Source organism: Aptenodytes patagonicus, chromosome 3 (assembly GCF_965638725.1).
Source record: "Aptenodytes patagonicus chromosome 3, bAptPat1.pri.cur, whole genome shotgun sequence".
In the NCBI taxonomy this organism is placed as follows: domain Eukaryota; kingdom Metazoa; phylum Chordata; class Aves; order Sphenisciformes; family Spheniscidae; genus Aptenodytes; species Aptenodytes patagonicus.
Genome location: NC_134951.1, coordinates 108,117,251 through 108,145,082, shown reverse-complemented (window position 1 = coordinate 108,145,082; position 27,832 = coordinate 108,117,251). Strand labels below are relative to the sequence as shown.

At 43.5% G+C, this 27,832-nt stretch overlaps 1 protein-coding gene across 11 annotated transcripts in view; it reads left to right on the top strand.

The window, feature by feature from the left end:
* Positions 1–27,832, top strand: part of ESRRG (estrogen related receptor gamma) — a 410,058-nt gene that overhangs the window by 17,155 nt on the left and 365,071 nt on the right. For 3 of the 11 annotated variants that reach the window (XM_076334582.1, XM_076334581.1, XM_076334580.1), the window contains exon 1: positions 3,387–3,523. The exons of 5 other annotated variants lie outside the window; for them this stretch is intronic. Coding sequence is in view for 2 of the 6 variants with exons in the window: in XM_076334573.1 (XP_076190688.1) it covers positions 12,988–13,085 (98 nt within the window). In the remaining 4 variants the exon portion in view is untranslated. Of the gene's footprint in view, positions 1–2,771; positions 2,860–3,386; positions 3,524–12,855; positions 13,086–27,832 lie in introns of those variants that run through there. 3 more of the 11 variants (XM_076334585.1, XM_076334573.1, XM_076334575.1) reach the window with 3 other exon arrangements.

Genomic DNA, 27,832 nt, shown 5'->3' with positions numbered 1-27,832 from the left:
GACTTTGGACTTGTCTACGCACAAAATTATTCCGAAACACTTTTTAGGTACACTGCAGTAATTACTCTCGACTAAAACCATGTGTAGACAAATCTTATGCCAGCTTAAGAATTCACTTTCTTGAATTATCTTAATCCACTTTGAAAGTGGCTTAAGTGAAACCAGGAAACAACTCAGTCATTCCAGAATAAATGAGCTATCTGAACACAGTTCTGCTTTACATTCACATCTGACCTTATTCCAGCGTAATTTTCCTGGGCTGAGAGGCTCTTAGGATGTATCTACATAGCAAATGAATGTGTGATTATAGACATACCAACCTCTCCTTTACTCTCACTGGCATGAGTAACAGCAGTAATGAAAGATGGTAGCAGAGACTTCAGTACAGCCTATTAACTGGAGCATATATGCAGTTGGTTGTGAACAGCCTCTGCTGAAATCCACCTCATCACACCCTCACTTCAGATACGACTCACGTCCCTTAGACTAATACCAGGGTTGGGAATGCCTCTCTGCATCTCTGGTGTGTACGCATACCAAAAATTGCATATGCGATAGGACTGTGCAGCTGAGCTAAATGGAAAACAGGTGAATTTAACTTCAGAGGTTAATCACATTGGAGAAGAAGCATGGCTCACACATTTTTAATATACACACCTTTGACAACCAAATAAAGTGTCAGCTGTGCGACTGCGGAGGCCAAATTAAATATGCTGTAGACAAGCACAACTCAGTTGATTTCACTAGGGCTGAATTTGGCTCTGTAGGTGAGATCTTGCTTATTTAACTAATACTTGTTTTGTTGCCTATCTGGTCATTTATTTTAATGAAATTAATGCATTTTAATGCTCCTTTAAGTGCGTTCCAAAAATAGCAATTTGATTAACTAATTCACTTTTAAAAGTGTAACAATCACAACTAAAAATCTCCCTGTTAGCTGAGGTATGGAATAATTGCAAGTAGCATCTTGGGTAGCTATGCCATACCCTTCATCCTTTTAAACACATTTCCCACATCAATCAGAAGAGCCTCATTTAAAAATGAATGGTGAAATATAGACAACAATCAAGCTGTACACAATGCTTTTCAAGTCTACCAAAAAAATTTATCAGTAATGTACTCTGTACTCTGCTGAGACAGTATACTTAAGACGGGTAAGAATTTAGTCTAAAAGCAGTTCAAAACAATTCCAAAACAGAAACATGAAACAAACTTGTCTTTCTAGCTAAGCCAGAAAGCATCCTGAGTACCTTGGGTTAAAAAAAAAAAAAAAAGCTTTCCATTTCAGGCTCCTTAAAATGATGCTTGGACTGTACTGTATTCCGAGAAGGATTTCTTTTTCCCCCAACTCTTTTTCCAGTTGCAATAGACGATCTCACCATTTAAAATAAGGTGCTGTTCGAGAGCACGGAGTCCAGCAACAGAAAAGGTGTACGCTGACTTCTCCCTGACTTTATCTCCTTATAAAGACTGGAACAGCAAAGCCTGATTAGTAACAATATTGAGCAAAGGCAATTTTTCCTTTTATTGTATTTAAATGAGGAAAATGAAAGTGTTAATGCTAATATTAAGGCTGAACAGAGGCAGTTGCAAAAAATAATTTAGTTTCAGCCCTGCTACGTGTGTCCCTTCGTGAACTCCACCGCGCTAGCTACACGTGTATAGGCAATGCTGTAACTTGTTATTAAAATAGGTAGTGCAAAACGCAGCATGGAACAGGTAAACTTGACTCTGGGCGCTGCTGGGTCACTGTGCAGGTGTTGCGGTGTTTTATTAAGTGTGTATGTAACAACCGATCTTTAGCTAAAGAGGCACTTAAATCTGAGCTACCACGGATGGGTTCTTTTTAAGTGAGGCCTGGTTCTGGAAGTACTTTTGCACGTGAGTTAAATCCAACATGTAAAAGGTTCCCTGAATTCAGCGGGACCAGTCACGTAGACTTAAAGGATTTGCCTTTTAAAAGCACAAAAATCAAGGAAAGAAAATGCAGGTGGCTTGCCAGCCCCTACCATTACTCCTAACACCACTCATAGCGTGCACGGTGGTCACGCCGACTTCAGTGCTGACTGCAGGCCTAAGCTCGCTCTCTATGTTAACGTAAAACGTACCGCTTTCAGAAATAGATGCTCCGCAACCCTAGCAGCAGAGGTAGGGGGAGATGGTTTAAACACCCGTGATTAAATCCTGCCAGGGTTCGCGCGAGTCTTTTGCTCTCCTTAGCAGCGACGCCATTGTGCTAGCGAATTTCCAAACTGCTGCCGTGCCTCCTCCGGCCCTGAGCTGCGCAGCCCACGGGGAGCACGGGTGCACCCCAAATTTACCCCGGAGCCATATGAGTCTGTGCGTCGGGGTCGTCCCCCCCCAGCCTTCCCCTGCAGGGGCTTGGAGATCTGGGGGGGGGGGGGGCGCGGCGCCGGGCCTGCACGGCAGCAGCGGTGCGGCGGCTGCACCGCCAGCAGCGTTACTCCTCGCCTACCTTCCTCTTGCATTTCGGGTGCCTTCCCCCCCCCCCCCCCCCCGTTTTTTTTTAAATTTTTTTTTTTTTGGTGGTGTGCCCCCCCCGCCGGCCCGCGGCGGCTCGGCAAATGGCCTGCCGGCGGCTGGCGGCGTGTGCGTGCCTGTGTGTGTCCCCGCGTCCCCTGGGCGAGGTGTCCCGTCCGCCGCCGGAGGACTCGGCCGCCCGCATCCGGGCTGCCGGGGGGTGGCACCCCCTCCCCGCCCCCCGTTTTCGGTGGGTTTTGGGTTTTTTTTTTTTTTTCGTTTGTTTGGTTGGTTGGGTTTTTTGTTTGTTTGTTTTTTTCCAGGTGGGACTTGGCGGTGACCGGCGAGGCTCGCCTGGCACTGAATGTCACCCTGAAGGTAAAATGAAAGACAAAAAGATGAACGCATGCCTGCTCCCCTCGGCCGCGCCGCCGCTCCCCCGCGCCCGCCGGCGAGCGGCCGCCACCATCGCGGGGCGACAGCCCCCGCCGCGCCCCGGATTTCCTGTCCCGGCTTTTTATTATTTCGCTTAAAAAAAAAAAAAAAACACCCGCATGCAAAAGAAACGTGCACGTACCCGGTAACGAGCCCAGGAAAAACCCGGCCGCTTCCCCCTTCTCCTGCCAAGTTATCATTGAGAAAACAGACAGGCGGCGTGACGTCCCGGGTCAGGCCGAGTGCGGACCGGCGCTACCAAGGCGGCAGGGAGGCTCGGGGACGCCGCCGGGGCCGGGGCCGCGGGGGCCGGGGCCGCCGCCGCCCGCCCGCCGCCGCCGGCCGCCCGCCGGGCCGCTCCCGCCGCCGCCGCCGCCCCCCGCGCCCCCCGCCCCGCCGCCGCGGCGCGGCGCGGCCTGCCGCCCGCCGGCGGCTCCCCCCTCGCCGGCGGAGGTCGCGGGAGCCCAGTTAAAGGAGGCGTGTGTAAAGATTTTGCAATGTCCCTGCATGGTGTTGTAGACTTTCCTAGCAAAGAAACCGGCTTCGGCTTCTTTAAAATCCCCGACGACTCACCTGATTAACCTGCCTGCGGTTCTGAGCTGACCAGGTAAAGCGAGCCCCCCCCTCCCCACCCCGCACCTCTGCGAGCTGACATTGCATCGGGGGCATGTTTTTGCTGGGAGACGAGCCGCTGCCAGAAGCGCTCCCCCCCACCCCCCCACCCCTTCCACCTTCAGACCTTGCCAATTGCACTTGCTCAGAGTCATTCCCCCCAAAAAAATTCAGCTTCGTAAAAAGCCGCACAACAGCACCGGCCGCCCGGGGTTTAGTGGTTCTCGTCTCTCGGACAATTATTTAAAATTATTGGCCCGGTGTGGGGGGGGGGGAGGGAGAATGATTTTTGTTCTGCTGACAGATCCTACCCCAGCAGGTTTTGTGTCCCCCCCCCCCGCCCCCCGCCTTGCCCAGGGCCAGGAGTGCCGGGGAAGTGACGAGGCTTTAGCCAGCAAGAGTTTGGGGCCGGGGTCCCGGGGTGGCTCCGGCGATTGCGAGCGGGGAAGGGGGACCGGACTCTCAAAGCCGGTGCCGGGGCGCGTGCGATTGTCGCGACGGCTGCCCGTGTCGCCCTGCCTCCCCCGGGGTGCCCTTTCGGGAGCCCCGAAGTGTCCCGGCTGCGACGCGGCCCGGGCAGCGGCGGGGCCCGCCCGCCCCGGCGGGGAGAGGCCGGCGGGGGGGGGGGGGGCCCGTCCTCGCCCCCGTCCCTCCCCCGCCGCCCTCTCCTTCCTGAAAGACTTCTGCGAGCGGTTCGCGGGAGCCGAGCAGGCCCGGCGGGAGCCCTGCACGCCGGGCGGGGGGGCATTGCTGCTGCTGGGTGTTTCTTTATCGCCGTCCCCGGCTGGCTGGAGCGGCGGCGTGGCCGTGCCACGCGGGACGCACTTTGCTCTGCTTGTGCCGTAGTGTCAGGACCCGCGGCCAGGCGAGCGGGCGCAGGGGGACAGGCACACACAAAGGCAGCGGGGCCGCCGGCACCCAAAATCAGGAGGGGCGAAGGAAAGTGTGGAAAGTCAGCGTACTGCTTGCTCCTCCTGGTACTTCACCCTCCCAGCTCCGGGCTTGAGGGGCTTAGAGAAGTGGTTGCATGTGGGGGTCTGAATGTGACCCGGCTGCGAGGAATTTTTTTTTTTTTTTCCTTTTTTAATTTTTTTTATTTTCCCCTGGGCATTAATGCTATGAAGGAGCGAGTGGTCCGGAGGTATATTTCGAAGTGCTGCAGGGGAAGCGCTCTGAGTACTTGGTCTAGTTAATATGTTTCTCGTGATACCGAAGAAGAGAGGACTGCATTTAGGAGATGACTAAATAATGGGGGAGGCAAGTAAAAATGAGTGGAATATAAAGGAGAGGAAAATGAAGGTGAATGGTAGTGTGGGAAGGCAGGCGCTGAGCAGCTTGGCTTTCTCTCCTGTAATTCCTCCCCCCTCCAATATTCCCCCCTCCCCCCAATCCTGTCTTTTCATACTATTAAGGAGACTCCAACAGCAAACATAACCCAACAGAAAAACAGATGACCCCCCCCACACACACACACACACGCTTCAGCCTATCTTCATTTGTGGCTGGGAGGGAAATCTGAATGCCCTTTGTATAAAACCACCAAAGTTTTAAGCATGTATTAGCCGCCCTATCTCAAATACAAAGTCTAAAACTTGCCTGATACATTTTGGTGTTACTTCCCGGTTTTTTTTCAGAGGACGAAATGTTCTGGTGCAGCATACCTACCTTCACTTTCAGAATGGGAGTAGTTTACAATATAACCTATGTTAGATTATACATGGTGCGTGCGTTGCATTTCCACTGAAAAATAGCGAAAGACTTAGAATGATGAAGCGACTCGTGGTTATGATCTTCCTTGTCTTGAGAGCATTGAGGTAGCTGTGGTTCTGCGTGCTGGGGAGGGGGGGTCTGTGGTGTGAGGGGTTTCACGTCTGTATGGGAACCTGGCAGGTCTCCTTTTAGAGGACTTTGCAGTTTAAAATGTGCCAGGGGCAGGAGAAGGTAAACATGACATTCAGTGTGCCCATTATCAAAAGAAGGAAAACAAATCGATTGCATTAACTGTGTGTGCAGTATCACAGTTATTCCACAGGATTTTGTCAGAAATTAAAAGGTTACCGCTAGAGTACTACATCCCTATCTCGAGCCTGGCACCACTTATTACTGCAATGGTGTTTCAATATTAAGTGATCTTAGAGATATTTCATTTTGAATCCTGAATTTGAATCAGCATTAGGATGTCAGGGCTGCGAGATAAGGTATAACAAAGTAAGTAGACAGCTGAAGGGCTCCTGGCGAAGGTGTTGCTGAGAAGGATATCTTGGGCCGTTCGCAGTAACCTTGTTTACAGGGACATTTCAATTGCAACCTGAATTTCAGCGAGAGGCTGCCTGGACTAACGCCTGCGTGTGTGAAACCCATCACGAGTGTCTTTTGCACTGTAAATCTTTTCTCTGCCTTCCTTGCATACTCACAAAAACTTTTCCGGAAGGTTAGGATGATTTTCTGATATGAAAATTAAGATGCTTTCCTAAGAGGAACGCCACTCTTTGAACTCGTGTACATTAGCAACAAAGTATTCATGAGGTTTGATTTTTTTTTTTTTGGTTCTCTGATGTGTCAGGATCAGTAGTTACACTAGTCTCTTTAACTTCACGTATATGGCTTTGATTTATTATATTTAAGTCTCGGCGTTTTCGAACGTATTTTGCAGCACATGAAGCCGGTTCAAGTCAGAATGTGAAAAGATGCACGCTGTAACAAGGAACAGTTTTGTAGCAATCTGCTAATTTGTTTTCTTTTCCTAAAGCTGTTCCAGGAAAATCACGTGCATTTAGCGAGTGGGTGCTAAATGCCAGCAGCCACATTGATGAAGAAAAATGCTGTTGAAATACTTTGGAATAATAAATAGGATACGTAATGGTCAACCACAAGATAAAAATTTTACACAGTGTTTTTATGGCTCTAAATTGGCTGCACTGTAAACCAAGCTTACTACTCTATTAAGTCATCAGAGTTTTCAATTATTTAAGATTTCTAGTCATGCTATCTAATATAGTCTTCATCGTCCATATCAGAAAGTTATGCGTAAGGTTGTAATTCCTTGCTGTTGGTATGTGAGGGCTTTGTTGTGGATGGGGGTTTAATTTTGACTTATCAGGACAAATATTACAAAGCATGCACACGGAAAAATGATACGGAAGTAGCCCCAGTCCTACGAAATGGGGATAGTTACAGCACTGAAATGTACCTAATACAATTTGAGATCCACTCACTAAGAAACCTTGACAGTATCTGCCTTGCAGGTACCGTTGCATTTGGAAATACTGTATCTCCATTTAAATGCAGATCTTCAGTTTTCTCCAGGGGGCAGTTGGCGAATCTTTCGATTGAACCACTGGTACTAGAAAAACTAACTGAAGATTTACCCATGAACAAGAGACCCTTTCAAGTCTGCCTTTTTGAAATAATGATTATAAAATTCCCTAATATTGTAATTTTATATTGATTTCGAATGCCTTTTCAAAAGTCACACGAAAGGAATAGTGTCTTTTTCTCAAAGTAGGCCAACGTTCGCGCGCTTGTTTAGCAATCTTAAGAGAGATAACCCTTACAAGTAAGTTCTTTGTTTTTACACGGGTATTGTGTTTGCATGTGAGTTTCCTCAAATGGACAGAGCAGTCTTGCTTTGATTTTGACCTAGATTCCTCCTGATTATTCCTATACAGCTAGTACCTGCTTATTTCCCACTGTGAAAATAGGAGAACAACTGTTGATGCTATCTAGCTGGGGCTGCATGGGCAATAGGCACGCACGTCCAGTAATCTCCCCTCCTCCTCGGCTTCGTTAGTAACGGATAGAATAGCGCTGCAGTCCAAAGAGGGTGCAAGCCAATATTTTCTCTCCTGTGAATTTTCATTCTTTCAGGGTTTGATTCAAAGCAAGACAGGGGAAAAAAAAAATATGGGTGGAATGAGTGAATTTATTTCTGTTTCCAGATTTGGCACACAAATTTTGCACACTTGCAGGGATGAACAGGGCTATGTTTTATTCGAAACAAGTCTCAGCTCCAGCTGACTCCATATTTGCTTGAAACTCAGTGCCAGTAGGTGTCAGTCCTCCTTAGAGGGACTTGTCCGATCCAGTCCAGTTTTCTATATTGTTTGCCAGCTGTCTAGTTTGCGGTGTAACCCAAGGCATTAAAAGCCCCGGAGGTAGGGAGCAGGAGCTCCCTGTTTGGGGTGAAGGCAGCACAAACTACCTGGTGCAGGGGAGATAAAAGATCCTGACCTTTTCTATGCCGGGTGCCATGCACTGCACGTGTTCCCGGCCGCTCCGGTCTCCCCACCATGGGCAAGGGTGCTGCCTGGAGATGCTGCCCTTGTCCCTGTGCCAGAGCCATGAAGTTGTGGAGATATCATCCATATTATGCTCACCTGTTAATGGCATATAACCCATGGGCCTCAATGCCCTGGAGAAAACATGCACTTCAGCCTCTGCGTGGAGTTCAGGCACATCTGCAAAGTCCAATCTTACATGCACCAGCGTTAATGGCAGAGCTCCCATTCAGCTTAATTGATATTCCTATAAACATCTGCAGGTTTCTGTTTCTAGTGGAAGCTACAGCTGGGTGGACTTCTTAAATGAATGTTTTGCATATTGAGGTTGAAAGGAAAGTCGAGCCTGATACATTAACTTATCATCTGTGTCATTCTCTTGACATCACTTGGATTGCTACAAGCATATACGACAAGGAGATTAGGTGCAAGATCTTCACACACACATGCTTTTGTTAGCATGTTGATCAGTGGAGATGTTACTTCTCTGAAAACCTCGTTCTAAGTCAAGTCTAGACAAGCACAAACCTGCGCATGCATATACAAGTTGAGCAGGGCCTATCCTTTACAATACAATTTTTTCCCTGTAATATCTGAGCAAGATCTCGTATTATAACTCAACCATTAGGGGAAAGAAAATGGAACTTTTCTCAAACAGCTTTTCTGTTGGGGAATCTAGTGGCAGTTGCTTTGAAGCATGTGTAATTGATTATCATACATTTATTTTAAAAAGGAGACATAACAAGGAATCTAACATGATGTTTTGGAATATATCTTCTCCCCACAATGTTCTTGAGGGAAATGTAAGGTTGCAGGCGTCATTTCATGCCCTGTATGTTTTTGAACATAAATCAAAGAAATTGTCGGAGAGTTATAGATGTTCATAGCAACTGTAGCTATAATAAACACATGCAGTATGTATTTTCCAAGCTATTTTATATGGGCGAAAAGCTGAAGCTGGCATTTTGTACGAACAATTCAACTTAATCACTGAAAATTTATTTCCTAGTTAGGGTGGATTACCAGTGTAGCATGAAGTCGCACACCTTGGTTTAAGTTCATCTGGTTATGAAGCCTCGGTTAAAATTGGGAAAGAATTGAAATTGGATCTAGACACCTTGAATGAATTATTCCAAACGTCAAATTTATTGTGATGCCTCCATGGCAATATTTACATCTATATTATCACCTATATTGGTTTCAAAGTATGCTGGATACTTTAGAGAGCAAATAAAAGACAATAACGGTATGAAAAACCAAACAATTTTAATTGTACACATAGCACAGAATGTGAGCATAGTAAATACAACAGGAAAGAGAATCCTGAACGATCAGGTAGTGCAGAGCCACTGACGGCAACAACACCTAGCTTAGGCACACAAATTTCTTGATGATTGTATTAGTTTTGGTTTAAAGTCTTAACAGATGAAAAGGGAGAAGTGACTTTTATGGAGGAATTTCAATGAGGAGAGCGTAGCCACTCGGTGTGTGAGGATGAGGAAGGTGTTCCTTATGTTGATGAGGATCCAAATACATTAAAATGCTAAAAAGAAAATCCAGTAGTCACAGTTAATATGTATATGGATAGACTGGGGATAGGACACATTCAGGATCCGTGCAGAGATCAGACAGGTCTAGATGAACAGAGTTTTGGACTTAATATTTAAGCAAAATCCTAAGCATCTGAATAAAACAGGTAGGATGTGTTTCTCGGAGTCTGGCCTTCCAGGTGCTTTCAGGTGTAGCTCTCATTACTCTGTGTACTCCTGTGGGGTTCAGAGATTGATAATTAAAACTGATACTGCTTACTGAAAATTTTGAGACTAGCTAAAAGGCGTGACTTTTTAACGTGTCACTGTGCTTCTGCTGGACTTCTGTTTTGTTGCGGTTACTTTCAATCATTCCTCTTTTATTACAAAAGCCAGAAATCTCTTTTAAAAAGAGAAAGCTGGTCTCTTGTTACTTGACTCCTGGAAACAGAGTTTTAAAATATACAACAAATATCCCGAGATTGATGCTAAAACTGAGAATTTGCTCTGTTTTACTTGTTTATAATATTAGCCTTAAATGACTTCCTCTTGATGATGTCTTTGAATTTTAAGACCCGCATGAATTAAACAAGAAGCTTTCTAAGTTGTTACAACTGCTGGATGTCAGGAAGGCAGAGCATGGCCCATCTTGGGCACCAGTACTAGTACAGACTTCAGAAGAGCAGGCAGCGGGGTTGGTTTCCAAGGGCCACCCTTTCCATCGGGGACGGGTGGAGGAGGGATGGAGGCATACAGCTTCTGACATTGTGTAAGCTCGGGGTTGGCTTGCCCTTCTTCATTTTTCGCCTAGCTCTTGCTCCCCATCCTCTCCGAACGTTTTTTGCGGCCTCTCCTTAGTAGCCAGGCTACTTTACCCTGTCCTCTGAAGGCTGGAAAATGGACTTTGAATAGCTACTACGCTCCCTGACGTATACAACTCTGTGAAAACAAAATTCAATGAGAAAATCAGAAAGGAGAGAAAAGGGAAGACGGAGTGTCGCAGGTTGAGGTATAGCTGGGAAGACTGGGAGGAGAAAGATTTGGCAATTCCTGTGTGTCCCGTGGTCGGGATCTGTGTACACTTCTGCAAAAGAAGGGAGTTGAAGGAGCTGTGTCCCTCGATCCATGTTGACCCAGCTGTGACGGATGGGAAGTGATTATAGCGAAGAGGTAAGGAGAAGTGGAGTCTAACCCGGAGTGGATGTCCTCCAGCCTTGACAAGTGCTGGTTAGGGTGTGTGGCGTAGGACTGCTGAATGCGGTTGGATTACTGCTCTCATGCTGCATTCGGGAGTCTCAGCCTTTCTGCGCAGACACTTGGGTATTTAGAGGCTCTTGAGGAGGAAACTTCATTCACTGAAATTCCTGCTTCCACAGGGATTTATTTTTACTTGTCTTAAATTAGTATCTTGAGTTCTACCTGACAAAAAGAGCTTGTTTTACTCTGTGCTGAATTTCTAACAGAAAAAAACCCTCTCCTGCCGTATTACAGTCAAAAGAGACCAGGTGGACAAGGGTTGAGAGAGCGGTATGTGGAGTCTGGGCAGCAGGCTGGGCACTGGAGCACAGAGAGCAGGCGGTCCAAGGTCACGGCCCTTCTTACGGCACAGCTGGGAGCTGGACGCACAACCTCAGGTTTTAGTCCTTTACCTCTCTCCGACATGCAATTCCCGTCTCGCAGCTTGAGCAACAGAGGCACAGAAACTGTGCTTTTGCAACACGCGTTAAATGTGATGGTGCCGGTTTAGGCACGGAAAGGTGAGGTGATGTGTTGGAGGTGACGCAGCCAGCCAGTGAGCCCAGCCTCATAGGCAGGATTTCGATTCCCTGCCTTGCACTGTCTCTCCACGGAGAAGAGCAAGATTAATCCTGCTGGTGCCACCACACGCTTTCATTTCTCTGATGTGCCACGGTCCAGGGGTGGACAGGATCTTTCTCCCAAAGGAGAGAGACAAATTTGGGCAGAAGTGCATGTTGAATCAGTATGGTTGCCCTGCTATAAACAGTGCCTACCTTTTATAAAAATTATTTTTAATGTTTTACTAATCAGATTTTGCCTGTTCTTAGTTTTTTTTAATCGAAGGGAGGTGAGGACGCGAACTATGAGTATCTCTGAAAATTGGGCCACAAACCCTTATACTTGTTTGTGCTTGTGAGTGAGTGTGCGTGTGCAACGTGCGTACACACACTCGGATGTTGTGTATGCACAGGATCTCAATTATTTTGCTGTTTGAATCATAGAGCATGCTGTCTTGATGTACTGTCAGTTTTGGTTTCTGCCCTTTGGAATAAAGTTCAAAATATTAAAGAAATAACATGCAATATACTAGTAGCTAGAATAGTCATAGCACCCGAGGGGAAAAGAGGGTGGTGAATAATCTGTCTTACAAATGCCCAGAAAAAAACCCTTAACGCCTCCTAACTAAACTCTGCAATGGTGCACTTCTAAAAGGGACTCTTCTAAATTTTGTTTCTGAAGTTTGCTGGTTATCCTGGAGAGAGAAGTAGGTCCTGTTTGGAAAGCAGCGTGCAAGCTCGACGGTCACGCTCTGACTGCGTGCCGGGGGAATGTATGGTCCCAGTTACTCTTTGGAGAATCACCTTGGGCTAAATAGTGAAACAACTAAATCCAAATTAATTATTGATAATTCTTTAACATCAAATGTGAGGATGTGTTCGGAGTATTACTTCCCAGTTTAAGAGCTGAAATAGTGCTAGCAGATGTATTATTTTTAAATGTTGCTTTTCTGGTCTTATTAGTTTGCTTGGACAGCAGTAAGAGCTGCAGAAGCTGATGCAGGTTCTGCCCATCCCCGGCTGGTTCTGGAGGGCTGAGGCAGGAGCTAAGGGGGCACTAACAGATAGTTGGAGTCCCACTGGGACTTTGGTCAGAATACCAAACTTTGCCGAATTTGGGATGTTGTGCTCCACTGTTCTAGTCCAACAGAGACCATGCTAAAAGGCTCTAGATAAGATATTAAATGAAAGAACCAGCCCCCTCTCACTCCCAAAATCTTTTGACTTGTACTCTGTATCACAAAAAAAAGCGCCGAGAAGCGTATGACTGATGCAAGGCAGGCTCGGGATGAATTTAGGATAAACAGGATGCCTATTGCACTTAATTTAGCAATTTCAAGTCAGAAAATGCTTTTGAGCACAGCTAACAGCTTCTCATCTGCAAATGCCACGATCAAGACAAAGCAAAATATATTGTGGCGAATTCTGCAGTTCACAGTCGTGACACAGTCTAAACCTCCTATTACAGCGAGGGAGACTTCTGCTTGTATCACGACTGCTTAGGATGCAGGATTTCAGAGCGGCGTTAATAAAAATAATACAGTAAATATGCAGTTTCAAAAGTCCTGCAGGAGATGCAGCAAAAGCCGGTGATTCGAACTGGGTGAAGTTGTCAAAGGTTGCTTTGCTCTCCAGAGCCTGGCAGTAGCTCCACTGAAATGTGATGCCATTGGTTTTCAGCGAAGGTTTCTTTCTGCAGGGCTGCAAACAGAGATCAGCTGCTACTGTGTATACACAACTAGGGAGCAAATCAAGCAGCACATTTAAGCAGCCTTTTTAACCCTGAGACTTTCCAAGATTTCTTCTTCACGCAGGAAGTTTCCTTTATATTGTCAGCTGTAGCACTTTGCTCATGTAATGAGATCAGAGCTAGGATCACTGCTGCACAGTAGAAAGACTTCCTTAAGACATTTGTCCTTGAAACTGCACCAAACTCTTGGAAGAACCCAGAACCTGTAAGTATGTATGATATAGGCAACAATAGCACGGTGCAAAGCTGCAATCAACCATTATACGATATCCGATTAGCAGGGCAGGAGGGATTTTTTTTTTTTTTTTTTCGGATGTTATGTTACATTCATTTTCAATTTGTTCTAAGGAAACAAATCAATTCGGGCTTCTGATACAGTGACTTTGCAGTAGATGAGCTAGTAGTAATATGTTTGATTTAACTATTTGTTGCTCTCATGTAGCTTGTGGGACAATTATTGTAGCCATCAAACTATAGAGAACTTTTCTTATGTTTTTAGGCATTTTAAGGGATTTGGGGGTCCGTCTTGCAAGTAAGTTTTTGCTTTGCTTTTTGATTTTGGCAACCCCACCCTACGCCAAACCATAAATAACAGGGCAAACGGAATCAGTGCATATTGTTCTTAGGTAGCAATAAAATATATTTGTTTGCAGGCTTAATTTAGCCGTTAACAACATTGCACTGTTTGGGGTGGTTTTTGTCTTAATTGAATTCTACTCAAGGCTGTCTATTTTGTGTTTTACTATCTTGTCTGTGTCTGTTTAAGTTACTTTGCCGGGACTGCAGTCTGGTTAAACCTGTATTTAAGCAGTATTTATATTCCGAGCACATTTCTGGTAAAATAAGTGTTTGAGAGGTTTTTGTTTTTTTTTAAAGCCTTAAACAGTATAGTTTTATTAGCAGTGAGCGCCAGAGAAGGCACAACATGGATGAATGTCAGACATAGACCACATAACCTAAGTCTTCCGTGCACTAAGTCCGATGCGAACGTGTCCACTTTTGCAACTGCAACTAATAAAAGCCTTGAGCTCCCTTTCAATAAATTTTTCATACGCAACGATACTTCTGTTTATCAGATTAATTTCTCCCAGGTTAGCCTGATTGATAGCTGGATTGTGGTTTCTTAAGAGCTTTCTCCATGAAACCCCACCGAAGAACTGCATTCCATTTAACCAGTGAATGTAAAAACTGGTAACCATGGATTCAGCCACCACTAACTGTCGAGAGCAATGACTTGTTGTAAACAATACAAATGAGCCAGGATAGCAGAAGCAACCAGACATGAAATGATTTTAATAGAAATTATGGTAAAGGTCATGTGATACTGTATCGGCTTGAATTCAGTGTTAAAGGGAAAGTATTTCAGTTTTTCAGGTTTCATTTAAATTGCACGTCTCCACTGGCTTCACGTTTGCGTAAGACCCCCAGAAGGGAAAATGAAGCGGTTCTTTGGAAATGCCTCTGCTTAACTGCATGTTGTGACTTAGGCCCCGATCCTGAAAATGTAGGAATAACTCTAATCAGTGGGATTATTCATGTACTTAAAATCTAGTATTTGTAAGTGTTTGTAGGATCGAGGCCTTTCTAGGTAAGTTAGTAAGAAAAGAAAATAATTATATGCTAAGGAAATAATAACCTGTCACTAAAGATAAATCATGGAAATGCAAGTTTTAGTACTGTTGTGTGGTTTGGTTGGAGATTTTTGTTTGTTTCTTTCGATAACATGAAAACAAGTTATATTTATCCCTTCATTTTAAATGTTATGACTTTCATTTCTCATCCACCATTCCTCAAATCCCCTTCCTAATTTATAGCCTCTCTTTTGGAGAACTGGTAAACCATAGTGTCAGCTATTATAATACAGCATGATGATAGGCACATGCAGATCGCATGAGCAGTCGTGTGTCCTATCTCTGGAATTTCCATCCCAACAAAATCTTTGCTGACTCCCAGCTGTCACATGGCTGTCACTCACAAATTCTAACCATAACCAAATCCTCCTCCCTGGGCATGCGCTCACCAAACCTCTCTACGTACGCGTAGACGCAGGCACAAATGTCCCTGCTTAAGCACTTTCTCTGCGTAAATGGGTCTCTCCCCTAAGCCTGCCGCATTCCACTGATGTTTCTCCCTTAATTTGTTCCTGGGTGCTAGTTCCCTGCTGTGCCTGTGCTTTGTAAGGAGGAACCAGGAATGGGAATAGTAGTCAGTAAGAAATGCAAACAAAAATAACTTTGCGCGTTATTTAATATAACAATTCAAATCAGTGCGAATCTAAATTCACAACTTTCATGGGCCCCCTAAACCTCTAAAAAAAAAAATAATTAACCCTTACTGTTCTGTAGACAGCACTGTCACCTTGCAGTGTACTGACTTACTGTTTTGTGTATTTACTTGTCGTAACATTTATATTATTTGGAAAACTTAGATTATAAGAGTCCTAGACTGGAAATTTGGTCATTTCTATATTTCTATGTTATTTCTATATTTCATACATGTCACATACATTTTATCAGTAATTATGATTTATATATTTTTCAACCAGAAGTATTTCAAACAATTTCTCATCAATCTGTTACAGCTGACCAGTCTCTGTCAAGCAGAGGTTGCAACTAAAATTCATAGGTAGATACAGGACAAATCCTGCTTTCCCTATTCTTCTGAGCTGCTTTGCCAGACAAAGGGGGCGATTGCTTGTGTGAGTTGGGAAGGTAAGATTTAGCTTATACACAGATTAACAGCAGGCAAAAATAGACTGACTTCTACTGAAAAGAAATACTTTTGAGAAGTAAAAGGAAAGCACTTAAACAGGAACATTTGGAGGAAAAAAAAAGCCAAATTGCAAAATATTTTCTGTTGCTTGTCTGTGTCAGTGTTAAGAGTGTATTGGGGTACTCCTGTAAATCAGACCTGTAAGTATATTAACACTTTACCAAAAGGGAGGAGGTGGCTGGACAGAAAAGATACCACCTTGACTTTGCATACGTATCCTAGGACGAATCCAGAACTGAAAGTAAAATGCAGGTGAAAGCACAGTGAGTCTCGAGACCAATATCCAAGTAAACTGGGGAAACCGCACTGGCCTCCTTACTGTGAGCTCATTACAAAGCATTAGGAATTCCTACACCCTTTTAAAACCAGGTGGGGGACGTTTGAATGGTTGTGCTCGGCAGAAGAAACCAAGTTTCAATCTGGAGAGATAATGCAGGGTTCAGGAAGGAAGGAGTGCACCGTGGTCCCATGGACTTCACGGGCATGGGATAATGGGCAATTTTCCTTTGCGCAAAGTATCTTCGGCATCTTTACGATCTGTGAAATACCTGCGTGTCTACTTTCTTGTATTTTGCATCAAATACTGATTTTATAATGCAAAACTTGCAGGAGTTAGTGGGTGAGCTGCCAGAACTCTTTGCCCATCTGCAGACAGGAAGAACTGGGAGGCAAGTCCCTTTGTTTCTCTCCCCGTTTATAAAGTTCAGGTGCTGGTCGACGGGCAGCTGCAGGAGACTTAGACCAGAATGCTCACCTGAAGCAGAGCTCTGTGAAGATGCATTTGAATCCCCAAAATGGAGACCTCTGTGTTTTACCCACAGAGAAATCTCAGTGTGTGCAGTCAGGCAAATGTTGCAGTGCATACTTGGGGACCGGCAGAAATATTTACCATTAAAATAATTAGTAATGATTAATGATATCTCCCCTGTAAACACAGTAATATAGAATAATAACAAAAAGTTGTGGTTTATGATTGTAATTCTAATCTACCTCTTTTATGCAAAGACCACTTTTGTCAATTTGATATTTTTTGTATAGGAAAATATGATATCGGCAGTCCTGTCAACTAAATTCAAGTGGTGTAAGTACAGGCATCTTTTAAAAAAAAAAACCCAACAAAAAGCAGTCTTGATATGGAGGTACCAGGCGTAGGGAATATAGGGTAAACTGGTATCCACATCTGCTCGCACTTTACTTCATGGTTGAGACGGCCAACAACACTGCAGGTAAGTGAGAAATAAATCTGTAGCTTTTGTCAGGTGGACTCCTGGCTATCAGGAACTGGACTGAAACTACTTAATTTCATGGAGCATGGCAAACTAGTTGGTCACTGAATGACAGAATATTGTTCTTTGAATTATTAACTCTATGTAAGCATTACAGTGTTTTATAAATTTCTGCTCCTTTCTAGTTTTAGCTCTTAGCTGGTGTGGGTAAGTGAAGTTTTTCTGAGGACTTCTATAGTCATTTTGTCTTTTGAACATTTCCAAATGTACTTTTTCCCGTGGGCTATTGAAGACCCATGATTTATGGATTATAATGTTCTCCAGGTCAGCAAAACTGTCGTGGGGTTTAAAGACAGGACTGTGATCTGTATCAGCTGCATTAACTTTCCGTGACTAGAACGCATCTTTGATTATTCTGCATTATTCCTTTCTACAAAATAAGGTCGTTCTCTGTGTATTTTAGTTTTAACAGAACCAGACCGTCACTGACCATCAGCTTTTGCATGCATAGACTCTCTTCTTCCTGGCAAGGCTTTAGGCCCAGATCCACAAACGGATTAGATGCCTTAAGTGGGACTTAAGTGGGATTTAGGCATTGAAAGCCCAAACTGAGATCCTCAATATCCCCACTGAACTGCCACCTAACCTTAGAAGTTGCCTAACCTGTGTGAGTGCCTACGTTTTCAATATCCAGCATTCCCAGGTGGCCAAAGATCTGCTTTGGATGTTCTCAAGCACTACCATCTTGACAAGGCTGAGCCTCTCTGCTCCCGTCTTTCCCTCCACGTCCTGACAGACTTCAGAAAGCACGAGCTCCTCTTGCAAAACGGTGGCTTTCTGTGTGTGATGTATCTCACTTTCTCCAGCTGTGTCCTTGAAGGAAAGGACCCGCCAGTAGGTTTCTTTCAGGAGCAGCCTGGGAACCTTGAAAAAGATATCCAAACTAAGAAATTCGAGTGTCACTGCTTAAACACGTAGGTCCTAGAGAAGAAGTGGGACTTTAGATGTGTGTGGCCTTCGTCATTTCCTACTGGCAGTATTGGACTGTTCTCTGCTTGGCGATGGCCGCTCGTGAATTTGCTGGCAGTGCACAAGACACGGGGGTAACTGACAGGGCTGAGGGCTCCATCGCATGGGCAGAGCACCTCGAAGTTGGGTACTGGGCTGTGAAATTATTATTGGTCCTAGAGGTTTTCCTGGAGAATCCAGGCCCTGGTGTTTTGTAAGAGCATATTTGGGGGGAAACACTTTAGGGGGAAGAACTTTTCTGCAAGAAGTCCCTTAGGGTTTCACCTGACTCTGTGATATACGGCAGATGTTTTGTTTTTTGAAAACCAGACTTACTGGGGTGTTCCATGTGCAAACCCAGAAATAATCATCACTTTTTTAGGGCTTCAGTCTCAAGAATTTCTGGAGCTGTGGCTGGATTGATAGCTGTCTCGCTCTGCGGAGGCCAAAGCAAATAATGTCTTGTTAGTAGCTGAGTAAGTGGTCCTGTGCCATCACTTATTTCTCAGCTGTACTCGTGACATTTCATGTGTTCTCAGCCATGTCTGTCGTTTGTTTAAATCCCACTCAGTTCCTTGATTTATCAGTTTTCTGTAGACTTTTGTTCGAGTAGTCCCAAATGCTATCCTATTTCAAATAGATGCATCCTTATCAGCAAATAGTCTTTCATCAATATCTTTAACTCTTTCACATAACTCTGCATATGTTCACTTTGACCTTCTATTTTTTAAAATACTGGATTTTTTTAATGGGGGCAGTATTTAGGAAGTCTGTTAGAATTTCTTCTGAATCATTCCCTCTTTTTATGCAAAAGTTGTACAGGCATTTGCCTGTGCCTTTTCTCCACATTAATAGATAAGTGGTTTTATTTTTCCTCCTCCCCCCCCCCCCCCCCCCCCTTCTGAAAGGGAGAACTTTTTCTCAGGGAATTCCTAGTTTTCTAATTTGTCAAAGATAGCTAGACTGCGTGCAACCTTAATATTATTTATTGCTGCTCTTGATTTATGTACGTGTCTACAATCCTGAAAACAACAATACAGAACATAAAACATATTTGTATAGAGGTATAGCCTAGAAACTATACAAGCACAAAAAAAGATATACTCTTTGAAAATTTAGAAACTGCAATCATAAAAAGCCTATATATCGTGAATAAACAACGTGTAATAACAAGTGCTATGTGTGTTCCTTACAAAACCTAGCAGTGTTTATATTGCAGTAGCTAAAGTATGTAGGACTGTCTACGATAATGACATCTTAATAGCTAAGAATACTATTCATGTATTTTTAAAACTGATACAGGGAGATCTGTTATTTTAATGGAGAGTATATGTTATAAATTAACCTGTAACTTTCAATCCACTAATTTTGCGTTTTCAGAATAGCAAGCTTGAATTATACATTTATTTTGGTATTTTAATACATACAAACATTGGCTCCTAAGCACATCTTTCATAATTTCATTTGTACTTTTGAATTATTTGTCACATAATCTCACTGTGGCATTTCAAGGACAAACAGTTTCGTAAAATTTGTTAGGGGCAGTCTTGTGAGTGTTCCTGTCTTGCTGTTTTACCTCTTTTACTGCAAAAGATCTGCTCCTGGACTTCCACGAAGACACGAACGTGTTATACAGAGTGATAAAACTGAGCACAAATTAGGTATAGCACAGTAAGGTGATGTAAAGAAACCCATTGCTGGCCAGTTGCAGGAGGGAGCTGGCATTGTGAGTGTTAAATCATCATACACAATGAACGCATGACTATTGTATGGAACCAATTTTAGGTATAGGAAGTTCAGCAAATATTGTGCCTTGGTGGTTGCCAGATCACTTGCGTGCTTGCTAAATCCTATATACAGCGCTTCCGTTTGCTGGGTTACTCATTGAGCTTTTAATAGTCAACTTAATTTTAGTTAAGGTTCAGTTTAGTAACTCTCGCAATTAGTGGAAAATATTGCCAGCATTCAGCTGGTAAACCATGTTACATACGATATGCACGCGCACGGTACATGCGGAGGTAAAAGATAACAGATCGATTCTGATGGATCCCATCGTGACTAGCTTTTAAGGATAAATTACAGAACCTTTTAATTATTGGGGGTAACCTTGCAGAAAATTGAATCTTGAGTTTGCACGTAGGAGGAAGTTTGGTCTCCCTTGCTCGCCATCGCTTCCCAATACTGACAGCGGCTCCGTGCGCTGGCGTCCCCGGCTACCTGTCAGGCTGCGGGCTTCACGTCAGTGCCGGTGACATGCCGCTTCTGAGGTGGGCTTAGAGCCATCGTAAAAGTGAGAGGTCTTATTTTCGGGGCAAACTTCTGAGCCTCATCTTGCTTATTTGCTTTGTCTCTCTGAAAGCAGCTGAGGTACAGGAGGTAAGTCTGCCGCTTGACTCTTTTAAGGCATTTTTATGGGTTGTTTTATGGGTACAGGTAAAGGACTACAGGTGAGAATTTTTTGCCCTCATATAAAATGGAGATATGACTTCAGCCAGCCAGATAGCGTCCTGTGAAATGAAGTACTGGGGACAATGACCATAACTAAGGATTAACTTGGAAATAAAGGCAAAGGTACAACAACCAAATGCAGCAAGAGTGTGTTTTTTCTTTTTTGCTGAGTGAATAGGTTAAAATGTATGTGTCTGGCTGATGTTGCTGGAAAATGAAGGCCCGTATGTTCCCACAAGACGGACACACGAGGACAGTCAGAGCAGTGTCTTGCCCTGTCAACGGTGCTCATGTCTGAACTAGGATTTCTCGGATCCGTAAATACCCAAAACGCAGGTCTCTGACAAAATAAGTAGAAATTGTATAATAGAGGAGGCACAAGGGCATATGCTGTCTGTATCATAATTGTGTCCCTTGCTCAGAAGCAAATGCCGCTTACTTCCATGTGGAGTGAAATTCAGGAGCGCATGTGCCGATCCAGTCCATTGGGCTACAGGTCACTGTCTTGAAACTGTCTTGTGTGTGCAGGGTCCTACTCTGGTTAGAAATACACTGATTTAAGTAAAGGTAATTTTTTTTTTTGCTGTAGAGACTTAATGTAGAAAAGGTGAGACTGGCACTAGGCCCCTATCAATTTGGGTGAGGAACAGGCAGTGGAGAGCTCTGATTTGTAGGAGGATGTAGGTAAGTGAGGATTTTTGCATATGAAATCATTCTCCAGCTGTATGGAAAAGCGTACAGGATAAAGTCTTGGCTTCGCTGAGATCAGTGGGAATCAGTCTTGATATTGTTGTAGATTCTGTATTGCTCTTCTCGCCAGTGACAGAAACCCCAGTACAGACTTCAGCAGAATCTTCACCATCACGTTAGGTTTGATCTTTACAGGAAAGGTATCGCTGCTAGTAATATTATGGAATAAAAAAAACCCTGCCAAAGGCAGGGGTTTTAAAACTTTCTATTTTATATTTTGACCCTGTTATTTTGAGTGATACCAGCATAGAAATTGAAAGCAGGGCAAGAATTTTTTTTTTTTCCCGTTATAGGAAACTGAGGATCAAGATTTTGGATGCTAATCATAAGACACCTCAAAAGAGGATAAACAGCAATACCTACCTTGTAGGAGTATTTGTTTGGTTGTAAAGTATTTGAACTCCTTGACAGAAAGGAGCCATAAGAAATTTCAGGCCGTTATTCCTCTGTGACAGAAGTCTGTATTTAGGCTTCTGGTAGTCTCTGTTATTTATAACAAAACCTTTGAATATCATTTCCAAGATGTTCAGCTATCAGAAACGATGTGATAATGAGGACAGAGTATAGGTCACAAGTCTGCCAATATGTGTGAGGAGATGGTAAGCTTAACCTACCAGGTGAAAGAAAGGTTAGTATAGCAACTGCATGAACACTTCAAAGCACGCAGCTAGTTTGCTGCGCTAACTTAATTATCCCTGCTATAGATATGTTTGACAAACATATCTATAGCCCAGATACTGTTGCTTCTCAGTGGGAAATAGCAGAAGGCTTCTGTTTGGTTGCCAGTTGACCGAATCCTTCTTTCTACTTCCTTGCATTACTCTTTTCAAGAACTTTCCCTGCCTCTTTGCTCATTTGATGAACAGAAACTTACCCCTTTCTTTTTAATGGTGGAAAATATTGTAAGATCGGGAATGATGCAGCCTGATGGGATGGGTGTAAAATGATTTTTAAGCAAGACTGATGAGGCTTTAATCCTATTTTAATAAAATACTGCCTGAGCCAACCAAAAATAAGCTTTTTATCACTAATGCTGAATCAACCGTATTCTGGTGTCAGCACTATTTCCCAGCAAGCATCTTGCGTCCTCCGTGTAATACTACAGGGTGTTTTTGAGCATCCCAGTGTTGTTGACTTTCTCCACAAACAGTGTGATCTGAAATGTAAAGAGGCAGGATTACCCTAGTACTCCCCATCGCACAGAAATGCAAGCCGGTGCCCTGTTCTTTGACACTAAAACGTGGCCTGCTGTTGGCAAGCTGTGGACTTTAATAGGCAAAGACCGTGGGGAACTTTTCAGCTTTTTAGTCTTTCTGCTTCTGTAAAGTCTGTTACGCAGGGAGGTACAGTTTTTAAACGTGGTCATTTTTAATTCCCGTCCCTGGAGTCTGGCTGACATTGGGAGTGCGGAGGATGGGAGTGGGCTGAAAAAACAAGCTGAAAACACAGGATGTATACACACATTAAAATGGAGCAAAACAAAAATAAACCAACTCAGGGGAACACAGAGAGGATCTGTTTTAGGGCCACTCAACGCCTGTTTTAGATGGCCTGTGGTGAAAATCATTAGCTTAAAAAGATGCTATTTATGTCTCCTTTGGACTGAGTTTACGCAAACTCACTCGTTAGCCAGCAGCTCTAACTGGAGAGAATGGAGATAAAATTTTGCTAGATTTTTTTTCTTTTTGTTCTGAACAATACTATTCTCATTGCAAACCTTAAAAAAAAAAACAAAACAACTTTGACATGCGTTCTTTTTCATACACAGTTTATATTAGCTACCTCCCCTGTTCAGAAGCCCATAGGCATTGATGTATGCTAAATATCATTTGTTTAACAAAGACTTAAAAATCAGAAATGTGGTTTCATAGGTGTAAATTTATCCGCTTTGATTTGAGGTGCTACTGTGGATTCCCACTTTTGTAGCAAGGATCAAAACTTGTTTGTTGACAGAGTAGTTTTCTGATTTGAGAATGCAGGTGAACATCAGTATGTTTTATTGACTCAGTTTGTTCTCCATACTGATTTTGACAGGTCACGCTGAAAGTAACACTTTGAGCTTTCCAAATTCTTATTTGTTCTGTGTTGGCCATTTGAATTTTGTTATGAAACCCTACTTCTGTGATAATTTCTGCAAGCTTGTCTCTTTTGGAGGAAAATACTGACTTTCCTCTATATCTAGCAAGCTCTTCATGGTTTTCTCTTTGTTTCCTCTATCATAATATTTTTTATTTTGTCTTGATGATCGTTAAACCTATTTTTCCTTTATACGTGGAAGAGAATAAAAGTTTTGAGAAGAGGCATTTATAGTTTTATTATTGTCTCCTTTCCTACTGTAACTGAAAGTAGGATTGTATCTTACATGAAGTATTACTTATACATGTAGTAGTAGCTAGAGTAGCATAGGTGCATTATGAGCTATTATTTTTAAACACAGGGTGTTTGAAACAAGTTATTAAAAGCAGTCAGTGTATAGAAAATTAAGGAAAAACTATTCCTTTGATGCACGTATGCATCTTTCCACGCCAACTGTAGGAGAAGTGTGCTCATACCTGGAGGTAGTGATGTAGTCTAATGAAAAGAGCAAATGCCTGGGAGTCAGGGGGTGGGTTGCATTCTGGCTCTTCCCCAGTCTGCACACCTTTGTAAAATATTTTGAGATTTCTGGATGAAAAGCATTATAAAAGAGCTAAGTGTTATTTAAGCCTGCTTAGTTAGGCAGCAGGCTTTAGTCTGTATTATTTTCTGGTTTGTGTGTTACATGAATACAGTGTGAAACTGCTAGGAGAGCCTTTTGTTCTTGCACACTGGCTGTTTCCTTCAGCCTCTTTTTTTCTGGCTTAATCACATGTGTATTGGGTGGTAAAGCATACAGCAGCTACTGGTGCAATAAGGAGGTGCATAAATAGCAAACATATTGAACCGTGAACAACAACTAGTTTTTTGGATGCCTCTGGAAGAGCACTGACCCTCTTGGTGCATTACTGTGGGGAGATGACAGGTACCTGCTGCCCCATGATTGTCCATGTAGCTGGTACTTCTTTGGTGTCCTGCAATGTGCTCCCTATCCCATTCTGCTAAAAGGCCACTCCGTCCTCTCTAAACAGTGACGGGAGACTAATGGGTAGCTTCAGAGCCCCATCGATGACAGATGTGTATTTTTGGCTTTATTACTAATAAATAATATGTGCCACTTAAAAACATAACCTCTAAGGCAGGACTTCCAAACTGCCACCATCACAGAAGGATCTTTCCTGCTGTGCAATGTAATGGCTGCAGCAGACCCCTCTTCTCTGCTGGCCTATGCGCAGAAGACCTGTATAGCAGTTCAAGCAGCACGTGCTGCCCAAATACTTGTTTTGCCCTTTCCTCTGGGATGAGGGCAGCAGGCTGGATTTTTCCATATCGGTATGCAATAGCTCGCTTAGTACAAGAAATGTGCAATGTAGTTGGAGAACCTTCCTCTAAAAAACTGTAGCTGCAAGTGAAGATTTCTAAAAGCGAATCGCTAATCTGGAAAAATTGTATGTATTGTGTTAAAGGAAGTCTCTGAGCCGCAAATAGATAGATGTTGGGAAGAGTAGTCTGGGGAATTGTCACTATACGCCTGCCCCATGACCTTCACTAAGCATCTGCTGTTTGCCACTGTCCCGAACAAGCCTGTAAGGGTAAGTGGCCCCTTGGTTTCACCTGCTGTGGCTGTTCTCCTAGATACAGCAGAACACGCGTGACTGTCAATATGTATGTGTGTGTATGCGTGTGGATAGCTGAGTGGACATTCACTGTGGAATATATAGCAGTGGGGACATTAACTACATCTCTTCATAATCCCTCTTCTGACGGTTTCTCTTAGAGTTAGATTTTTCCTGGCAGTGTATGAAAATGCTGTTGACTACTTTGCCCTTGAGAGTCAAGCAAATTCAACAAGCTTATTTCTTTCTTGTTGCTCTTTGGGTGTATTCTGTAGCGAGAACTTGAACTCCTTCAATTCCAGCCCTGTAGTTGTAATTCAGTGTGTATGGTCACCAGAATGCCATGGGGTATTATTATTATTATTTTGTTTAATTTACTTCTTGGCTAGTCCACAGCTGTAAAAATAAGGCCAGGCTGTGACAAAAAGAGATGGCCTGAAACTGATGTTAAATAAAGTTTCCTATCGCATCAGAAATGGAGACTGGACACTTGCAGTTTTAATGTCTCACAGAGCGGGGATGACACTTCCCTTCGGTGTGGAATGTGAATGTCGCCTTTGTGAATGGCAGAATATGATGTTATCCTGTGACACGGTGATTTCACGGGCTTGTTTTTAAGGGACTGTCCCACCTCTGAAGCCTAGGAACTCCTCTGAAATATTATTTAGTTAATTTGAAAACATAATTGTCTCTAAAATATCCTTGTCTAGAGTTTCTACAAAGTCTATAGAGGCTTGATGCACAATGGATTTTTTTTTTAATCAAGCACCTGCTTTCTTTGCCTAGCTCAAGGTTGGTTTTACAGTACTAAGAAGTGAGCAGTATATTCCATATGCCACCAAGCTTTGTAAAGAATCCTGCTGATGACAATTTCACAGCTGCTGAGAAATAGGCCAAGCCTTCCTCATAAAGTGACAGTAAGGAAAAGAGTATCTTTTCCATTGGGATTGGCCATGTGTCTTCCCCAACTTCTTCCCTCTTGAAGGAAAATGCTAGCACTTCCGAACTATGTAACAACAGATGGTGACAGAAACCAATTTCCACTGCAAAGCCATTTGGTCAGGAAGTATCAAAAAATGGTTTGGAATTGTGAAAATGAATTCTTGGCTGCAGGGCTACCAGCAGCCTACTAGGAATGAGGCATGAAGCAACTGCTTAACAAACCCAAGAGCCTGCTTGGCCCTGAAAGAAATGGCTTTGATCACGCATTTTGGAAATTAAAACCTTTACATATGTAGGGTCTAGACTTCAGAAGTGTTCTGTGTATTATGGATGTTATAAAAATCAGGTTCTTAATTTCTGGACACCGATTGCTTGACCAGCTACCAAGAAAGCAGCCTTCAAAATATGCAGAATGACCTCCAGCTGAGACAAGCTTAATATAGCTCCTACTGGCCTAGTCAGGTGGAACCTACCCTTTTGGCTCAGCCGATTTGCTGCCCACAGACCATGAAAGTCCCAGGGCTCTGGTAGCATACAGGGACACAAAATTAATGCAGAAACAGCACAGGCCACTCTACTGATGGGTTACATCTAGTAGGTTTTGTGCATCCGTGAGTTGCTGGACACAGCTGGTTCCTTTGGTGATTTCTGTAGCTGACCAAATGTGCCTCTTCGGAGAGCACTTTGAGGAATATAATGTGTTTCTTTTTAGAAGTGCACCATAGATGTCTGTCTGTGCCATAACTCTGAAATGAACAGCAACATGTTTTTCCCTTCAGTATTTCCATTGCGAGTCTTAGCTGCTCATATAGCGCTGTACGTTGAAAATGATTTGAGAGAACTTCCCATAGATGTGGGACATAAACGATACTTGCCGAGCCATCTTGTTTTATCTATTCTGTAAGAAATGTATACCAAATTATACGGTAATGTCATGTCACCAGAAGCACAGAGCAGATGGAAGTATCTTTCCACATATTGACTCATGTTACTCTGATGAAAGGAATTTGTTTCTCTCCTTCTGTCAAGCCTGCTAGCCTCTGGCAAAGGATGCAACCCTCAGCGAGGAGAACTTTACCGATAATGTTCAAATGACCATCTGATTTAAATATATTATCACTGGCCGATATAGGTAGTCTGCATCAACAACTGCTTGGAGTAGCTAGTCCTATTTGTTATGTTTGTGTAAGGTAACTTAAACCGAGCAGTGTTGTTCCAGGTTGAGGAGACTTCAGGGAATTAACCCTTGAGGAAGCAGATATTCAGCTTTCATAAGGAAACCTTCAAGGCCCCAATATTGGGCCCTTTGGAGACTAATCCTAATAAAGCAAGTGCCAGGTCTCTGACCTGTACTTTTATATAGAAGAGTGACGCCTCCCACAACACGGGTTGTAAGTGCTGTGTGTTAGCTACCAAAAATACGGTTTGCAGACTGCCGGTGAAATCCTGACAAATAACTATAGATGTGCTGTGAGCAACTGAAAAGCAGATAGCCTCTGTATTTCTGTTTGTTGCGAGTGGCATTCGAGTTGATGAGAGCGCAGTTCTCAGATTGAAAATACGTGAAACTGAAGTCAAAAGAGAGTCAGTGTAATCATTAACTGACTCACCTTCTGGATGTGACAAGTAATGAACCAGTCTAAACTTGCCTGGAGCTTTCTTTGGGACAATACCCACAGGGGAAACCCTCTTATGCTCAAGTGAAGCGTTATCAAATGGGCCCTCTATTTTCCCCAAATGCCAGCTCTTTTCTGTCTTGTCTCTAACCACCTGAGGACATATAGCTGCTGATCTCAGCATCCCAGCCAGCATTTGCATCTTGGGGCTTAAGTACACGATAGTAAAATCCCCAACACAGCCTTTTTACAAAAATTGCGTATGCTTTTGTTTGTTTCTTTTTTTATTACTAGCCCGCTCCCACAGCCAGGGAAACATTTTATCTGCCCGTGCTGGGATTTTTGCGTTCGCAAACCTCTTTAACCAGCATTTGGCTCTTTCCACTTTCTTACTTTGATTTGGATGACTGCCTGAAGCACCTGCTAATGGCCTGAAGCGTTCAAGCCGAAATTTGCAGTTTGTGTCCCACACGCACTCAGACTGTTTGTTACCTGCCT